Source organism: Lepidochelys olivacea, assembly GCF_965140295.1.
Source record: "Lepidochelys olivacea isolate rLepOli2 genome assembly, chromosome: 27".
Taxonomy (NCBI): Eukaryota; Metazoa; Chordata; order Testudines; family Cheloniidae; genus Lepidochelys; species Lepidochelys olivacea.
The window spans coordinates 15,943,877-15,962,736 of record NC_140437.1 but is presented as its reverse complement, the minus strand read 5'-3'; the positions used below and the strand labels follow the sequence as shown (position 1 = coordinate 15,962,736).

General features: G+C 58.8%; 1 protein-coding gene across 1 annotated transcript in view; it reads right to left on the bottom strand.

The window, feature by feature from the left end:
* Positions 1-778: 778 nt before the first annotated feature.
* Positions 779-18,860, bottom strand: part of ERBB2 (erb-b2 receptor tyrosine kinase 2) — a 41,765-nt gene continuing 23,683 nt past the window's right edge. The window contains exons 5-27 of the mRNA XM_084615782.1: positions 18,315-18,383; positions 17,637-17,749; positions 17,201-17,342; positions 16,284-16,400; positions 15,892-16,018; positions 15,124-15,197; positions 14,638-14,728; positions 14,223-14,422; positions 13,752-13,884; positions 12,803-12,893; positions 12,454-12,614; positions 12,129-12,176; positions 11,505-11,643; positions 10,848-10,970; positions 10,511-10,609; positions 9,102-9,287; positions 8,106-8,261; positions 6,910-6,985; positions 6,673-6,819; positions 5,965-6,062; positions 5,046-5,219; positions 4,336-4,609; positions 779-2,854 (exon numbers count right to left, since the gene is read on the bottom strand). Coding sequence (XP_084471908.1) covers positions 2,484-2,854; positions 4,336-4,609; positions 5,046-5,219; positions 5,965-6,062; positions 6,673-6,819; positions 6,910-6,985; positions 8,106-8,261; positions 9,102-9,287; positions 10,511-10,609; positions 10,848-10,970; positions 11,505-11,643; positions 12,129-12,176; positions 12,454-12,614; positions 12,803-12,893; positions 13,752-13,884; positions 14,223-14,422; positions 14,638-14,728; positions 15,124-15,197; positions 15,892-16,018; positions 16,284-16,400; positions 17,201-17,342; positions 17,637-17,749; positions 18,315-18,383 — 3,209 coding nt within the window. The 3' untranslated portion in view covers positions 779-2,483. The remainder of the gene's footprint in view (positions 2,855-4,335; positions 4,610-5,045; positions 5,220-5,964; positions 6,063-6,672; positions 6,820-6,909; positions 6,986-8,105; positions 8,262-9,101; positions 9,288-10,510; positions 10,610-10,847; positions 10,971-11,504; positions 11,644-12,128; positions 12,177-12,453; positions 12,615-12,802; positions 12,894-13,751; positions 13,885-14,222; positions 14,423-14,637; positions 14,729-15,123; positions 15,198-15,891; positions 16,019-16,283; positions 16,401-17,200; positions 17,343-17,636; positions 17,750-18,314; positions 18,384-18,860) is intronic.

The following is an 18,860-nucleotide window of genomic DNA, read 5'->3' as shown; positions in this document are numbered from 1 at the left end:
GATGGGAACTAGTTTGACTGGCCATCAGGCTCAGAAATGCTGGTCGGATTAATTGTCCATGGCATCTCAGAGAGAATAGACATTTCTGTTCTATCTTTGTGGTTTTAATGTACTCCCCACCACGGTATCTGAGCACCTAGTCAGCCCAGAGGAGTTTACAATTGAGGTTAAACTGAGCAGTTGGCCAATTCTAATCAAACCATTCACTGAAAAATTCCAGGTTGAGAAATGCTGTTGGTTACCTTCACTTTTTCCAGCAGTGAGTCAGAAAGGTGGATGTCTTTTCAGGTAATGCAGGTGAACCGGTCCTCTTAGTAGGATTCATTAGTCATTTCTCAATGAAGACTGGCAGGGACTGGAGGCTTCAGATCTCCTTTCTCTCCCATCAGATGGCTAAATTGGATTGAATTACTCATCATAATCATTGTTTAACATCAAACAGATGTTAAAGTAGGCCTTGGCAGAAGGGCTTTGCCATGTGTCTGCCTCAGTTTTCCAGCCTATATAACAAATGACTTAACCTAGATCCCGGTTCTGCGGGGTAGGTAACGTGGTTACATCCCTTTGCTCTCCTGCACAGGGCGGTGCTACAGCAGTGCTACGGTTTACTATCTGCTGCGGATGCTGAATGCTCAATATTCCTACTTCTAAAAGTTTGCTGAGAGGAGAAAGTAAACAGCAAACACATTTGCCTCACACAAGAAAGAAAGGAGATGTGCACTCTTGGGGGAAAAACGCTTCAGACAAATAGAGTAGAAAAACAATGTACAGTCAAATATACAAATAGTTTTGATACATTTGATTAAAAACAATCCATCAGTCACCTCGTACAATGCATAAAACTAACATTTTTAAACAGGATCTGGGGATGTCTTATCACAAGTCAGCTTATCCCCCTGAGAAGTTTTGTAAGAGCAAACTTCTCTCTAGCACATGTAGGTCTGGGAAGGTTTGAATTGAGAAGGGCCAGGTGGAGGGTTTGAATGTTATCTAGGGCATTGCATGACAAACCAATGTAAACCTAAACGGATATAGGGAGAGATTGAGGCTTTAACAGAAGTCTCTGGGGGATTACCACACTGGAAGACCCAAGCCAGTTTTGGAAGTGGATCATTGCTCTTTAGTGTCATATGCGGCCCTCTTGAATAATTTGGAGGGGCAATGAGTGAGTGACTGCCGATTTAAAAAATAAATACTCCAGGTAGAGGAAGCCATTGCATTTATGCGGACAGTGCCACTTCAGTGGGAACAGGCTGTGCTCCTTCCTTTTAGTTCATTGTCTTAAAACAGGAAGTCAAAGCAAGCATGACCAGCTCAGTGGGTGATCTCATGGTGTGAGAGGTTGTACAGTAGCAAAGCAATACCTGTCTCCACCCCGCACCCGTTTCGTAGAGCTTGGACAGAGGCCTGGTTCCCAGCTCCACGGGCAGTTGGAATGAAGGTCTGTTGAGTAGGTTGCTGTAGCTGCTGGACACAACGGGAAAGGACTGGTACCCTGATCTCCATTCCTTGTGTCTCGTTCCCATCCTGTTCTCCAGAATGGGTGCTGAATTGGACAGCTGAGCTGTCCTGTCCTTGGCCAGTAGCTGTACTAATAGTGGTCTGGTCATACCTCCTCCCTTGCTGCTCTTGATTACTTATTACAGAGAAAGCTCTGAACTACAGTGCCTGCCGCATGCTTCATCCTAGTTCTCTGAATTGTTGAGGAGCAGGGAAGGGCTACTCACTGATGCGGGCAGCTCCAATCCACCACCACTTTTAAATCCTGTCCTGTTAAAGCTTTTCCATGGGTGTCTTAAAAAAAACATTACTGGTAACCCCCTTCAGGCTGTGGGGGTTACCACATCCGCCCTTATCAGTACCCCACGTGAATGAAGGCCTGTCCCCCACCCTTCCTGTTAACGATGCAGCAAGGAGAAGAGACGCCAGTGGTTTGCCACCCCTGTAGGCTTCGTTTCACATTTTTCCAGTCAGAATCACTCTGATTAAAGCCCTTGAATTTTAACCGCACCATTGACCTGGCTCTGGCTTTTATAAGCCAAGCGGCCCAATGGTTGGCATGTGGAAGTGGGAGGGGTCTGACAATCCCTGCACAGAGAAGGTGGAGATGGAAGAGACCCCATAGGTCCCATGTTTTCCATAGACACCAAGGTATTTGTCAAAATGAATCCAGTTTCATAGATAAATGAAGGACAGGCTTGTTGAAAGCAATGCTCAGCCCCTACATCCTCGCTGGAATGAGACGTGGACCAGCCCTGTTTGGTCCTTTTGGGTCATCTCCAGTCATCAACCAGATCTAGTTTTAAGAGGACTGGCAGAGCTGCCTTTGAGCAATAGTTACGGGCCTTGGTGCTATTCTTCCCTGGAGCCCTTCATTACAGGACTCCCGCACGCTGCATAAATGAATTGTTACCATTCATACATTGATACATATCCAAGCTGCCTTGGCTGAAATAGCTTCCTCTGCTGACCAGGCGCGGCCCTTAATCTGATGTATCCTTGGGCGGCGGGATGGACGCGGTGAGGCCAAGATACTCTGGATTCTCGGCAGTCGGAGTCGTGGTGAAGCCATTGGTTGTGGAGCCTGGTTCGGCAGGATTGACTTTGGAAGGGTCCTGGTTCCAGTAGTAAGGGTTGTCAAAGGCCTGCGTGAAAGCACTTGCCAAGGAAAGGTTGTGTGGGGTCAGGTACTCTGGATTCTCCACGGCATTGGCGAAGCTGCCTTGGAAAGGGTTCTTTGGTTCCTTGATTAGCCCGTTCTTTCCCAGGTGTCCCTTTGGCTTCTCAAGTGTGGACACCTGGGATCTTTGGTGCTTGCTAGGCGAGAGGCAATCCTCCATCTGGTTCACATACTCTACAAATGGGAGACAAAATGTCTAATGAATCACGGAAACTGGGCCTTGTTTCCGACTTCCCCATGCAGCTTGGAGCCCGTTCGCTCTTAGTACTTTGCAAAGCCTAGCTTTTTAAAACATTCCACCACTTCCCTTTGGGGGCATTGCCTCCCAGCCAGGTAACTTTATTCTAGGGCTTTGGAGCTGTGCTTCGGCTCTGCTCCCGCTCCAGGCAAAAACCTGCAGCTCCACTGCTCCGTGCTCCAGCTCTGGGCTCCACTCCAAAGCCCTGCTTTATTCTGCTTTCCTTTGCAGCTTCCTCTACTGGCCGTTACCCATAGGCAGGACAGGGGGCTGGATGGCTCAAATTGTCTGGAAAGTCCTGTATTCCGGACAGATCAAACTTCCCCTGCTGTTCAGTCTGAATTTGCCCTTACTTCATTTCATCCTATTGCTCCCAGCTGTGTGACACTAAACGGTTCCTCCTGGAGGTTCACACCCTTTAGATTTCGGTGGGTGGTTGGGTCCCTGGTTTAGTGATTTGGGAGGTGAGATTTTATACTTTGACTATTTCCCTTGCTGCCAGTCTTCCTAAGCTCATGATCCCTCTGCCCTGTTTTTCATTTGACCTTGTTTTACCTTTTCATCACCCCCCCCCACACACACACACAGAGGAACTGGCAGAACAGCTTGTTTTAGCGCCTTCCTTTCCCCTCCCCCCCAGCCTGGAAACTCGGAGAAATGGCCTAACTCCAAAGCTATAAAGCCGTAAGTGACACCAATACGGCGTCTCTAGTGCAGAGTAGAGGCATCTTTGCAAGAGTCACAGGCGGGGGCTGTGGGGTTGGAGTGACCCACGAGCACCTTATCCAGGGCTGGTTGGTTCCACCCAGTTGGCAGAGTCATTAAAATCACAGCCACCCTGTATCCTGCTTTCTCATACTCCTTCCTTGAGCCATGATCAGCAATTGCTTGAGGCTGGAGTGTTTCTGTATAATGCTATGCCCTTTGCTGAGGCTCCCAAAGAACAGCAGAGCCAGTGGTTAGGGGACTGGCCTTAGAGATAGGAGACAGAGGGTCAATTTCCTGTTCCATCACACCTCCCCTCTTGCCCTGTGACCTTGGGCAAGTCACTTAGCTTCTCTGTGCCTCAGTTCCCCCTCTGTGCCTCCCAGGGGGTTGTGAGGATAAGTCCATCACAGTGAGAGACGGCCAGGTAAATACTGGAGATAGTGCTTTCCAAGTATTCATGAATTAGGTCTCAAAAGCTCCTGAGAGCCAGCCACCCTCATTTCAGAGGGGGAAACTGAGGCAGAGAGGGGCAGGGGACTTACCTGAGGTCACCCAGTGAGTTGGTGTCAGAGCTGGGTATAAATCCCCATCACCTGAGTCCCAGTTCTGTGCATTTGCCCCAAGAACACCTCCCCTGCTCATGCTCAGCTTCGTCCCCGGCCAGAAAAGGGCAGTTTCCCCCGTGGAGGGCTGTGTCCGACCTCCATACCTGGAGCTGTGCTGCAGGATGACGGGCTAATGTAGCTCTCCGATTCCGGCCCCTCATTCTTGTCACTTGAGACGCTGGTGGGGTCCTCGCTGTAGCGCTGGAGGGTGCTGGCCTCCCGCACAGGCGGGCTCTGAAGGGCTTTGCTTGCCACGTAGTCCCTGTCAAACATGTCGGGAGTGGGGCCCTTCGACTGCTCCAAGAGAGCCTTGCCCAGGTATGGATAGTGGGCCGAGTCCTCTGTCTCCTCTGCATCCACCTGGCTCTCTGTCATGCTCTAGGGAGTGGGAGGAGACCAGAGCGGGAGGGATGATTGCTGAGGCCCTTGACTTCGCTGTCCATGGGGACCCTCCTCCTGAGCTGGCTCTGCCCCTGAAGCTGGGATGCAGGCACCCAACAAGCCACAGGGGGGAGGAGCTGCTTTTACACCGCAGGCAAATGAAGGCAACATAGCAGCTTATTACCTACCGGGCCAGATGGGGTCAGAGCCAGCCTCGAGGGAAGACAGTTCCTGGGTCACCCGCGCCCTCCTCCTCCGCAGCACCTGCCATTATTTCTCCCACCCAGTCCCGACCTGCTCTCACCGTGTGAATTCTCACCCGCACGCAGCTCAAGGTGGCTTGGCTGAAGCCCGGTGGCTGGCTTGGCAGCCTGGTTTGGCAATCCGCGGTATGGCTAAGTGAAGGCCCCGAAGCAGCGCCCGCCGCACTTACCCTGGTGGAAGGGATCCGGCTGCGGTAGCTGGCAGAGGGCTCTGCATTGAAGAAACCCTGGTGAGGGACCAGGTACTCCTCAGCATCCACCAAGTCCTGCATGTCGTCCTCTTCCAGCAGGGCGCGGTAGAAGGTGCTGTCTATGGGACTGCCCGGCACCATCATGTCGTCATTCTGTGGGGGGCAGAGACGGGGAGTTGAGGGCATTTCAAACCCTCGTTCTCATGCTCTACAAAGCACCAAGGACTCCCCAGGCTGGGATCACAACTCCAGGGGAAGTGGGCGGGCAGGACGATACTGTTGGGAAATTAACCCTTTAGCTGCTAGTCCTTATTGCAGCCTCTGCATATGGGTGATGCATTCTGCTCCAGATCCACGGAGACTGGATCTAAGTGGTTAACGGCCCCAAAAGGATGTCCCTTGATTAAAGGTTGGAACTATTCTTTGTGCTTCTCCGGCATGTTCCATCACAAGATCCCCATGCACGGGATGGACATTCATCCTCCCCACGCCCCTGGGAGTAGGTCAGCATTATCCCTTTCCTACAGAAGGGGAATGTGAGCCGCAGAGAAGTGACTCGCCAGAGGCCGCGCAGTGAATCAGAGTCAGGGATAGAACCCAGGACTCCTGGCTTGTAGTTCCCTGCCTTACACCACACTTGAGCTTCCCAACTGGTAGAGAAGAACCCCAAACCCTAGACTTGCTGAGGAGCTGAATGGGGCAGGTGAAAGCCGCTCACTTACTGGTTAGGTTGGGGTGTGGGTCCCCTAGTAGTGCCCCCACAGCAGGCCAAAGACTGAGCTTTTGGGAGCCAAGCAGTGGGGAGGGAGTTGGCTGCTGCCCGGGCCTCTCACTGAGAGACAGACACCCCCTGCTCCCTGCCAGGAGCAGTGTAGCGACCTAAGCCGCTTCCACGTACCTGGATGACCACAAAGCGCTGTGGGTCCCTCGCCATACGGGAGAACTCTGTGACCAGCTCCCGGAACCGGGGGCGACACTCCGAGTCGATCATCCAACCTTTGGGCAGAGAGCAAGCAAGGTGCCAGTGAGCCCTAGGCATGTGCACCCCGTGTGAAGCTCTGCTGACTGATACAGGAGCAAGGACTAGTGCTAGGGGCCTGGTGAAGAGACACCTCCCAGCCCTTGTGACCCTCCCCTCAGAACATATATCTGAGCGTCGCCTCGGCCCCAGGAGGCTGCACCACCAAGGCGAGCTTGAAGGACTTTGTAGCGGGCGGGGGGGGGGGGGGCGTTTCGCCTATTTACCCTCTGTCCCAATTAGGAGTAGGCAAAGCCCCAGTCCCTGTACCCAGAAGGTAACCCAGCTCACCCGCCCATGCCACAGGCCAAATGTTGGCCCGTCTTGCAAAGACACCCCGCCCTCTAGGACTGGTTGAACAGAGCTGGCTATTACCCACCCCAGAGGTTAGGCCCCAGGGTCTTTACCCAACAAATTCACCCTCAAGCCTCAGTCACATATTAGCAGGAGGGACCCCATCCTCTGAACCCCAGAGTCTTTTCTTCTGAGGCTCCAAGACCAAACGTGCCTCCCACCTGTACAACCCAGGAGTGGAGAATGGTGGGGGAGTGGCTAGTGGACGCCTGTGACAGTTAGGGCCCTCCGTACATTTCACCATGATCATGTAGACATCGATGGTGCAGATGGGAGGCTGGGGCAGCCGCTCTCCCTTCTCCAGGAGGTCGGGGATCTCTCGGGCCGGGATCCCATCGTACGGCTTGGCACCAAAAGTCATCAGCTCCCAGACGGTCACTCCTAGAAAGACAGACTCATCAGGGCCAGGAGCAATGGGACTTTTACCCCACACCCCTTGCAGCTAGGGATCCTGGAGACAATGCAACGTACCATAGCTCCAGACGTCACTCTGGTGCGTGAATCTCCTGCGCAGGATGGACTCCAGAGCCATCCACTTGATGGGAACCTGGGGCCGGAAAAACACAGAGCAGACTGAGCCTGTTCATTTCACCCTTGCCTTGTCATGTGTTCAGGAGCAGGGAGAGACAGGACAAGGGCACTAAGAGCTGCCTGCAGATATTGGCCAGGCTCCCTAGTCAGACTACATTACCCATGATGCACCAGTCTCCCCTCTGGGTGAGGGAACATGGTGGATCATGGGAGGAGCCTGGTGCATACTGGAGAATGGATGCCAAAGGGACCCAAAGTACAGCTGCTGTGAGGCCCCACGGCCGCGTTTTGGAGTGGAAGCATTTTGGGGTTGGGCCAAAATATTTTGGATTTAGATTTTGTGCTGAGAATTTGAGGTTGAGAATTGACTGCGCTCAGCCAAGAGCTCGGCCATCCATCACAGGCCTTGACAGCACTCAACAGCATAACATCCAACAGGACCCGATGCCAGGAGGGAGGTAGCAGAGAACTGCTAGGTCTGCGTACGGCCACTGAACGTAGATCAGCCGTGTACCGGGCTAGTTCCAGCACCACGCTCTCCGAGAAGGCTTGCGGGGGAAACGGCCTCAGGTACATCATTTAGGTTTATGTCCACAGGGTCTTGACTGCAAGGTGTACCCCTGACCTGGCCTGTCCACACGGACAAGACTGGACCTCCAGGGGCTTGTGGGTGCGTCAGTTTCTGCAATTCGGAGGCCTGGCAGTAATGAGCTAGAACGGCGCGTGGAGGCAGCACCCCCTCATCCGGTGCAGCCACGGCTCGCTCTCTGCTTCTGATGACACCGAATAGCAACGAGGCCGCAGGCGTTATCACCCAAGGAACACATTACAGTGACGGCCCCTCCCAAATCTGTGCGCCCCAGGGGGGGCCCTGAAATGGCCCTGGTTTGGTTAGCTGCCCCCTGCTGGGGTGTGGGATGGGATGGGATGGGGATGATGCAGGAGACTCTCACAACCTGTTCCCCATGTGCCCAGCCAGCACTGGCAGCTCATGGTTGCCACGTGATACCAGTGAGCCATTGCTGTGGGGGTGTGGCACTGGGTGTCTCTGTGAGTAAAGGGTTGGAGTCTGGGCCCCTCCCCAGTGCCGCTGGCTTCTCCCAGTTCAGTTCCCTGGTACCCCCCACCTGGCTCACCTTTCCCCCGTCCGCGTGGTACTCTGTTTCATCGATGTCCAGCAGCCGGGCCAGGCCAAAGTCAGTGATTTTCACATGATTGGGGCTTTTCACCAGCACGTTGCGAGCAGCCAGGTCCCGGTGCACCAGCCGTACGTCCTCCAGGTAGCTCATCCCCTGAGGGGGGAGGGAGGAACCAGCATGGAGACCCGTAAGCCTCTCAGGCCCATGGTGGACTTCTCAGGGACCCAGCTGGCTTGAGCCCCACCCCGGTTAGTAGTGCTCTGCACGTCAGAAGGTGTGAAAGCACTTTACAGACATTAGCCCCATTTTCTAGATGGGGAAGCTGAGGCACAGAGCAGGAAAGAGACTTGCTTAAGGTCATCCAGTGAGTCAGTGGCATAGCCGCGTACAGAACCCAGGGGTCCTAATGCCTACCCTCCTGCTCTAATTGCTAATTAATACTCCCCCTTAATTTATGGCTGGCCATCCTCCGCTTGTGCTGGAAGCAGCCTGCCCCCTATGTACCTAGGGCTGGCAGAAGCAGCTGCTGCGGTCGTGTATCCCGGTCGGGATAGAAAACAGCAGCTATGCTTTGATATTGATCACTTCCCACGGTAAGCAGCACCTTTCAGTCTGAAAGAACCAAACGGACTTGACGAACTATGCATGTACAGGGATAATGCAGCCACCTCTGGGGAGTGGAGGGCAGCATGAACGACCAGCACAGAGTGAAATTTCAAGGAGAGATTTTTGGCCTCAGGATCCTGAGACAACCCCCTTCCTGGCTCCATGCTTACAAGCCTGGCCATGGGGTCTTTAACACCCATGTAGAGCAGAGGGGACCTCAGGGCCCAAACAGCCTGGGAACCCTCTCCGGTGGAATGGCTGAGTCGGCCCTGCTGGAACGTGAACCTATGAGTGGCAAGAAGGCTCCTGATGCCGGTCGTCCCCCTGGCCTCTCTGGCAGGAGAGCTGCACCTGAGCCCCCTCGCCCATCCCCGGGGCTCCTCCTACCTTTGCGATCTGCACACACCAGTTGAGCAGGTCCTGGGAGCCGATGCGGTCCTTGTTCTCCCGCACGTAGTCCAGCAGGCAGCCGTAGGGCATGAGCTGGGTGACCAGCTGCACCGTGGAGGTGAGGCAGATGCCCAGGAGGCGGGAGACGTAGGGGCTGCCCACACCTGCCATCACGTAGGCCTCCTGGGGAGGAGAGAAACTGGCTTGGAGCAAAATCAACCCCGGCAGGACTCGACTTGGGGAGACTCCTGCCAGGAGCCTGGCCCCTAGAGATGGCTTCCCACTCCCCTGCACCACGGAAAGGTCACGTGTGGGTCCACGGGGCAGAGATTCGTGGCCCTGCCCAGCTGCTCTTCGATTTCCACAGCATGGTCCAGCCAAGTCTGGGGCCTTGCAGCGTGGAGACCAAAGAGCAGAGCGGCAAGGAAAAAACGGCGGACAAGATGAGTCCATTGCTCCCCCTGCCACAAGTAGTAATTCTGCAAACATTGGTCACACGACAGCCTGTCCCTCTCCAGCAAATGGCTGTGCTGGGAGGCTCAGGCCCAGTCTGGGGGCAGGAGTGGCGTATGGAGGCAGGCTAATACGCGTAGGCACTGACGTTGGTAGCTTGGTGGGGAAAGTGCCCTGAGCCGGAGAGCTTGTACCCGCTACCCGCAGCCACTGATGGGAATGTTGGGGACACTGGGCATGGCCACTAGGTAACTCGCAGGGATGGAAGACCACAAGTGTCGATGAAGCCCCCTCGCACTAGGCCCAAGTGCCCTTGGCCCCCACGCCCCGGAGGCACTCGCAGCAGCTATGCTGAGGATCTGCAACAAGATGTTGCAGAGTCCGACTGCCTGAAACTAAACAAGGCCAAACAGGGCAGATATGGAAGAACAATGCTGAATAAAGCAGCTTTATGTATGGTTTAACAGATGATACAGAGAACAAGGGCACTAGCTGGTAACTGGATTGGCTGGCTATATGGATACTTAGGGCAGCTTGCTATTGGATAAGTATGCTGAAGAAAGGATGTATAAAAGCCTGTGTAAATTCCTGCTCTGCGTACAGAATTTGAGATTCTAATCTCCCTGTACCTTCTTTGAAGCTTCAAAGAACCTTTTTGCTTCTCCACCCCGTTGTGATTATTGGGTGAAGCACACCAGGTAGCGAACCCTCCTCCCCCCACCCCCCGCTGTTGCTCGCCTCTGGCACTGGGTGCCGGCAACAGGAGCAAACCCAACGTGTGTCACAGACTAGGAGGGACCCGGCGGCTCAGTGACTCTAAGCAAAGTCCCGTCTGGTGGCCAGGACGCAGCTGAGCCTGGCAGGCCGGGTCAGCGCCCTCCTGCACCCGCGTGGTGTTGGCATGCGTGCCCCCAGGGCGGGTGTTCCAGCCATAGCGCCCATCTCCTACTCACGTCCAGGATCTCCTTGTTGGCCTTGGGCGACGTGTTCTCTCTCAAGACTTTAATGGCCACGGGGATCTTCACGCTCTCGCCGTCGGGGATCCAGATGCCCTGAGGGGAGGGAGGGATGGTGATGGCGCTCGACGGGGCCGCACCTCAGGGCTCGAATGGGCAGTGCACCGAAGGGGAGAGAGACGCCGTCCAGCTGTGTCCTTTAGAGCCTCTGAGTGCTGCCCCACCCCCAGCCACGCTGCCAACCCCCGCCCCGGCTCCCCATCCCACTTCTGTGGGGCAGCAGCCTGGCCCCGGTTACCCACTGCCCCCCTTGCTCCGCCCGTCCCCGCCTCACCTTATACACGGTGCCAAAGGCCCCGGAGCCCAACACTTTCACTTTCTTCAGCTCGGTCTCCTTCAGGATCCGCATCTGGGCTTGATTGGGGAGGGCCCCGCTGGGCGTCAGCGGCTCTACCAGCTGTGAGGGGCGGGGAGGAGGGTCCTGTGTCAGCGAGCTGGGGAGCCCCAGGCCCATGGGCTCCCTGCTGCGGCCCCCAGGCGACACGGAGACTCAGAACCTATAATTGACCCCTCTGTGTGGCACCTTCAGGCCCTGGCCCTGAGCTCCCCGTGGGGCAGCCGTCTCCCCTGCCCCATGTGGGGAGCGTCTGGGCTGTCCCCACTGGAGGATGGCAGGAGGAGTGGCTGTGGGGAATGGGGACAGCACATGCTTGGGTCCAACCTGGGCACCGGTCACGAGGGGCATCCAGGGGGTCAACATCCTCCGTCCCCCTGCAGTAACCCCGGGCACTCAGGCCTGGCTCTCACCCTGCCCCCCGCCTCCTCTGCCCTCCATCAGTCACTTCTGCCCAGGGCCTCCCTTGGCTCAGCTGGGATCCTCTAGCGCTCAGGTGCCCCGGGAGGCCTTGCCGCATTACCGGGCACCGCCGCGAGAAGCCTGCCTGAGCGTGCGGGGCGGGGCAGGTGCTAGGGATTGTGGTACCTGCCATACCTCAGTCTCCTGCAAGAGGCGCCGCATGGCGAGCTTCCGCTCCTGCTGCTTCCTCCGCTTGATGCACACGACGATGATCAGGACCAAGACCAGGGCCAGGAGGGCGCCAACCACGCCGGCTATGATGGACGTCACCTGGCTGGAAGAAGGGGGAGGCTGCTGGATGGGGTGGTTCCACCGTGGGGGCCAGTCTAACCCGCGGGATTGGCTCTCTACAGGGGAACGGGGGACAGGGACGTTTGGCGGGGGGCGGGTAAATCCAGGGCCTTCTCCATAAACTAGCCTCCACGGGTGGCCGATTTGGAAGCAGTGGCTTGTGGCTCCTTGGTGGTGGGTGGTTAATGGTCTGCCTAGTAACAGCCCCTGGGGCTGGGAAGGCTGCGGGGGGGGGACAGAGCAAGCCCCATCCCCTGCCAATCAGCTGCAGAAGGGATACTTGTGGTGCTCCCTGGCCAGAGGGTGGTGCCTGGCAGAGTGCAAGGGGGCTACCGGTGTGCATGGGATAGGGGGATGCTGAGCAGAAGGCAGATGGTGCCAGGGAGAGGTGGACCCTGGCTACTGCCCAGGGTGAGGCCTGCCTGGGAAGTTGGCACAAAGGGGGCTGGGCAGATGGGGGTGCAGTACCTTGGCTTCTGATCCACGGGGCAGCCGTCTTCATCCCGGATCATGCACCTGGGGAAGGACCCAGAGACGTTGCTTTGTTACTCGACGGGAGGCAGAAGCGATGTAGAAAATCCTCCCACGGCCAAGCACTGGGGCATCCTGCCGTGCTGCGTCCCATGGGCCCCCATGCCAGTTTCCCCCCCACCCCGCACCTGCAAACCTCTGCCCATCCCCACCTGCTTCGCTCCGCTTTGCTGTCTCTTCCTAGGCCGGTCTTGGCCCCTGGGATGCACTGAATGCTGCAAGCAAAGAGCAATGCTCCGCGCCAGCCAGCGCCCGTACTCACGAGTGGCTGCAGTTGGTGGGGCACAATTGGCAGACGCCATGTTCATCCGGATACTTCCAGATGGGCACAAAGGAGGAATCAGCCTTCACCCCACTCGGGCACCTCTCCACACAGTACTGGGCATCTCTGTAATGGGCGCAGGCCGCGCACTGGTCCGCCTCCTGCAAGAAAGGATGCAGAGTGAGCACCGTGTGCATTTGGGGGCTGGGGTGGATGAAGAACCCAGGAATCCGGGATCAGCCCAAAGCCTTGAGCGATCGTAGAAACTGATTGGGAATGCAGATCCCCTCCCCCTGTCCTAAAGGGGCTTTTACGCGATCCCCCCCCGGCACCCCGGGCAGCTCCTCACCGATCCGTTGCAGGTCTCCGTGCCGTTCTGGGGCAGGCACTCGGGGTGGCAGGAGAGGCAGCGGGTCCCGTTGACGTGTTCCCGGACGGCCCTGCCGGGAGGAAGAGCCTGAGCCAATCGCTGCACAAAGGCACATGTCACCCTCACCCCGCAGCGCTCGCTGATGGGGCAGGACCCAGCCCCCACCCCAGCCCACCTGAGGAACAGGCAGCAGTGCGAGAGCAGAGAAGCGCCCCTTCCCCCCCCCCGACCCCTGGGGCTGACACAGCCAGCTCTGCGACCAGGGGCCCAGCTTCAGACCCCAGACTCAGGGCTGGAACGGGGTGCCTCATGTGGGAGGCTCTGCCCGCTGTCCCGCAGGCTGGCCTCTCCCAGCCACACGAGAGCTGCCCACTTCCTTCCCAGTAGCCCCCCCAGCGCCGCAGCCGGGGGCAGGGCTGGGATCGGGCCAGCGGCCAGCAGGGTTCTTCCCTGCACTGGTAAAGGACCTGGCTGCCACTCAGGACCCTGCACGACCCAGGCCCCGTCCCCACCCCAGAGCGGGAGGGTGTGATGGGGCGAGGGAGCAGGTTGGGGATGGCTCCTAGCCTGCCCCCTGCTCCCACTGGGCACGGGCTGCTGAGCAGCAGCTCCAGCACCCCATCTCCCACCCCGCTGCACCCTGATCGGCAAGATCCTCCCTAGGGGAAATGCAGGGGAGGAAACTCCCCGGGGTATTCCATCCTCAGGGTCCTTGGAGACGCCCCAAACCCAGGCAGGGCTGCCCTATCTGTGCCAAAGGAGAAGGGGCCTGGCCACAGCTGGGCGGATGGCCCAGGGCTTGATGGCATCCTCTGCCCCCATCGCATCCAGCCACGGTGCCAGAGGCTCCCCCTTCTCCCTCATCCCCCCCAGGAGGCTTGCTGGGCACAGACACGCAGCGAGCCCAGCCGCTCAGACCCCCGCTTACCCGTCCAGAAGGTTGCAGGACTCCACGCACTCCTGCCCACGCAGGAAGCGCTCGCAGGCCACGCACTGCGTGGGGCCCGGCCCCCAGCACTGCCCCTTGGCGCAGAGATGGAAGCACACCAGCCCCTCGTTCTCTGGGGGGAGGACGCCACAGTTAGCCCTTGGAACCCAGCCCGCCCCCTCCGTCCCTTGAGGCAGCCAGACCGAGTGGGCCTTTCCCAGGGCGAACGCAGACTCCACCGGGCGCAGGCCGGCCGGGGATGCCAGCGGGGCATTTGGTATCAGAGTCGCAGCCAGGGAGACATGGTACCACTGTGGCACTGGAGTTCTGCACCAGCCAGCAGGGAGCACCTGCTGGCACCCATCTAACATGGCGGTGCCACTCAGAGCCCAGGTGAATTGGGCCAAGGAGGATTCCCTGGGCGGGGCAGAGAGCCGGACAGAGCCCTGGCAGACGGCCCCACCCCCTTACCACACTGCTCCACAGGCTTGTTGTCAGTCTGGAACAGCGTCTGGCGCTGGTTCCTGAAGATGGCTTCCCAGGGCACCTTCTGGAGGAAGCAGAGGTTGGGGTTCTGGTGGACCAGCACCATCCCGCTGCTGATCTCCTGCAGGGAGCGCAGGCCCAGCGAGACGATGGACAGGTTCTGCAGTATCAGGGAGTAGGCACCGCTGCAGAGAGACGTCGACAGGCACGGGGTGAGCCAGGAGGGGCAGGACAATGAAGCAGAAGTCAGAGGGTCCCTGCCAGCCCCACACTTGCGGGGGCTCTGGAACTGGGTCACACCCTCCCACGTGCTGCCTCTGAACCACAAACCGTCCGTTCTCCGGATCCCGTCCTAGGGTCTGTTCCTCCCCACCCCGCGTCCCTGCCTGCGCATGCTCACTTGTGAAGCACTCGTCCTCGGATGATCCGGAGGTTCTGGAAGATGCTCAGGTCTGGGAAGGTCTCTGGCCAGGACTCGATGTACAAGAAGCCTGCGAAATGGAGGACAAAGGCACATCCTTATTCATGCGAGCAGCGGCCTCCCACCAGCTGGTGGTGGGTCGGTCTCCCAAAGTCCTGGGTGACTGCCAGGTCCAGCGCCCAGGCCCGCCTCTGATGGACGTGTCCCCCCCGCCACTCCCCGCACACTAAACAAGATGGCTTAAATTTCCAGGGCAGGAGCGTGGGACCTTTAGCCAAAGCCCCACTGCTAGGAGGCCCCTGGGGTGGCTTCGCGGCTGAGCCCCGTCCAGCGACTTTGCAAGCGAGTGAAATGGAAACAGGAGTCGTTTGCACATCACAGATGGGAGGCTGCAACCCACTCTCGGTGGGCACCGGCAGGAGATGTGGGTGAGCGGGCACGGGCGCTAAGCAGTCCCTCACCCACCTGTCAGCTCCTCCAGGCTCCCGAAGCTCTTGAGCTGCTCCGGCTTCAAGGGTGCAGTGTTGGTGGCGGGATCCCTGTTTGAGAAGGAACACGGTCGGGGAGGGGGATCCTTAGTGGCATAAGCCCTTGGGACCACGGACGCAGAAGGCGATGGCTGCCCTGCGGCCGTGCAACCATAGGAGCTGCCCGGCCTGATGGGGCCTTTGTGCTACAATCTCTGCGAGGCCCAGCTACAGATTTTGGAAGAGTAAACGGATGCCCCGGGAGGAGCCCCCGCTCACAGCCGCTTCACACCCCGTGACCCACTCATGTGCATGCTTGCCTCGGGTCTGCAAGACTAAGGCACGAGGGAGGTTTCAGTTTCTAAAAGGGGCCTGATCTAGACAGGACTATAATGGACCAGCTGGCGTGTGCACTGCTGTCCCCTCCTGGATAGAATCCAAACCATTCAGCTGTGTGGCATAGGCCCTACACTGCTAATGGCGATTCCCCTTTGGCTCATGCATTAAGGGCTTGTGCTTTGGAGCAGAGGCTCCCCTTGTGGACAGATAGCTGAGCTGGAGTTAGCCAGCTCCAGGTGCCCCCACACAGTGCTCCGACATGCCACACATACACCTCCTTCACTCCAGGACATCTGAGTCCAGAGCTGGGGTCCCCCTACCCACAGGGCCAGTAGCTCCTCTGGGGTGAGCCAGCAGGAGCTGTGCGGAGCTTGCCAGGGCTGGACAACGGGCAGTGGAGATGGGGGCACCTGGCACCGCTACTCACCCCGCGAAGGTCTCGGGCAGGAAGGCCAGGCTGCCAAAGATCTTGGTGCAGTGGGCAAAGTGCTGGATGTTGGAGGCATTGACGGCTCGGACGCCCTTCAAAAAATCCACGCCCAACCCGTAGCAGCCTAGGAGAGAGCAGGGCAGGAGTCTGAGAGGGGTTGGGAGGGAACCCCAGTGTGGAATAACCCTGCGCTGACCACCCATGTGCTTCCATTCCACCCATCGAGCCTCCGTAGGGAGACCCCCTTCCAGCCGCCCAGACAGTGCATGCGTCTCCCTCTCCTCAAATCCAGAGAATCCCACTCTCCTGAGCTGCTAGGATGTGCCACCCCTCGTCCCTCCAGGAGAGGGGCTCCCCAGGGCGGGGCACAGGGGATGTGGGAACGTTACCTTCCGGGCAGGGCTTGCTGCACTTCTCGCACTTCTGCACGCTGTCCGTGCTCACCTCCTGGCTGTCCTGGGGACACACCAGCGTGCAGGAGCCCACCTCCGTGGCCAGGTAATTGTCTGTGGGAGGGGGAGACATGGAGAGGAAAGATGGCCCCATGGTTAGGGCATTAGCTTGTGACTCAGGAGACTTGCCGTCAATTCCCTGCTCTGCCACCAACTGCCTGTGGGACCTTGGGCAAATCTCTTCACCCCTCTGGGGTTTGGTCCCTACTTGCTGGGGGGTGGGGGGGGGCTGTGAGGAGAAATGCCACCAAGGAGCGGGAGGCACCCGGAGGCTACAGTGGCGGGGACCAGATCGGTATTTGAAGAAGATACACGAGTCTGCCCAGCTCACACAGAGTCCGGCTCCGAGCTGCGGCGAGTCCCGAGCTGGGGACTTCAGTTTGGTCAGAAAGCTTGGATCCCAGTCTCTGATCCTGGGGCAGGGGAAGGAAATGGCTCCACCCCCACCTCCTGCAGCTAAGGGCAAAGCCCCCGGGCTTCATCTCCCCCCCCTTTAACCCCTCGACTGCTGCATTCCAGCATGGAGGCCTTTGTTTGCAATGTGGCTGGCCAGTTAACTGTAATTGCCGTGTGCGTCGTGGGGTTTTTGGAGCAGGGCAGAGCTATGGGCCTTGGAGCTCCAGGAGCCAGCCCCGACTTTGGGAAGTGCCAGGCAAACGTCAATAGAAGCCCCTCAGGCTGTCCTGCCCTGCCAGCAGGGGGCACTGTGCAAACGGAGCCCTGCGGGGGTTGCCCTGGGGATCTCTCCACCGGGCTGGGGTGCGTGGTCAAAGCCCAGCATACGCAGCTGGCAGGAAGTGGGGCACCCCACAGAGCCCACCCCACGGGATCCCCCCGGAGGAAGGGACGCTTACAGGGGCACTGGCTGACACAGCTGGCTCCGAAGGTGTAGCGTCCGTCCCGGTTGGGCACCGACTGGTAGATGTCCGAGTTGTAGATGAAGTGGGGCGGGCAGTGCAGCTCGCAGATCCCGCTGCGGTTGACGTGCAGACAGGCCTGTGGGGAGCCAGCCAGCCCAGAGGGTGAGCAGCTGGGACACCGCCCCCGCACCAGTCCGGAACCCCCCCTCTGCCAACTCCAACCAACCTCCCCGTTCCATCCCCGGCGCGAGCCTCTCTGCACCAATCCACCGCTCCAGCCACCCCCACGGCGCCTGCCCCCACCTGCCCACCCTCCCACGCCCACCACGCTAACCCCCACCCCAACCCCCTGCCCCACACTCTCCGCTGTGCTGAGCCCCTCGCCATGCACACACCCAGGGATGGCACCGGGCCGGGGGATGGCACTCACCAGGCAGTCCGAGTGCTTGGGCCCAGTGCAGCCCGCGGCACATTGCTCGTGGCAGCAGTCCGTGGGCTTCGTGCCCTTGCACCTGGGGCACCCGTCGCAGATGCTTTTGGTCACTGGGGCAGAGAGTGAAGGGGGGAGGAACCGTGAGGATCTGGATGTTTGGCTGCGCAATGGGCTCTTGGCATCTGGGGAGCTCTGCTGGGAGCTGGGAACCCAGATGGGCACAGCGAACAACTGTCCCCACCACACCACACAGGGGGTTCCCAGTCTCAGCAGCACCCAGGGCAGGGGCTCTGTGCATCCTGAAATCTACCCTGTTCAATGGATCCCTTTCCGCCCCCGTCCCGCCCTTCCAATGTCTGTGCCTCCTTTCCCCACCCCCCAGCGGCAGCCTGCATTTCCCCATCATGCATCTCCACCGACCGCCTGTCCACACCGCTGCCCATCCTCCCCTGGCACCTGCCCCATCCCTCACTCGTGGGGCAGTTAGAAAGACCCAGCCGGGACCTTTGGCATGGTGCCCCCACCCAGCCAGGCTTTGCAGGGTCCATGCCCTATTTGCATGGAGGGCGAGCTAGCCCTGTGTGCCCCTGCAGGTCATGGGCTGCCCGGCCAGTGCTGGCCAGACAGGCAGAGACCTGAGTCCAGCACCGCCTCTCCCCCGTGCCCGGTGCTCACGTGTCTGGCAGTACTGCGGCCCTTCCCCCCAGCAGTGCCCTTGGGAACAGAAGCTTCTGCATTCAGCACCTGGACGGGATGGAGAGAAGACCGAGGGCGTTAGGGGATGCCCGAGACTCTGCCTTGGCACAGTCCTCGGGAGAAAGATGCAGCATGCTTCTGCCTCGCCCCACTCTCCCAGGCATGGAAACCCCCTCCCCAGACTCCTCCAGCAGCCTGCTGGGGTGGAGGGTCCTGCAGCAGCTGCTACTCCCCACCTCCCCCGCTCCACGACTAGCCGCTGGCTCGAGGCATCAACACCTCCAGTCCCCCTTGGACGCCTGGGGCTCCCGAAGCACAGCTCAGCCTGGAGCGACGGACTGTGGGGTAGACGGGGGAGGCTGAGCGTGAAGCCTGGGGAAGTCATAAACCAGCCTGTTGGGGTGCGCCAGGCTCCGGGGGGCGGAGGAGGGGGGCTTGGTTCCTGATGGGTGTAGAGGCTCCGCCCATTGCGCCAGGCCCCACCCCTGGCCCCAGGCTCTGCCTTAGGGCATGCCGAGGGGCTTG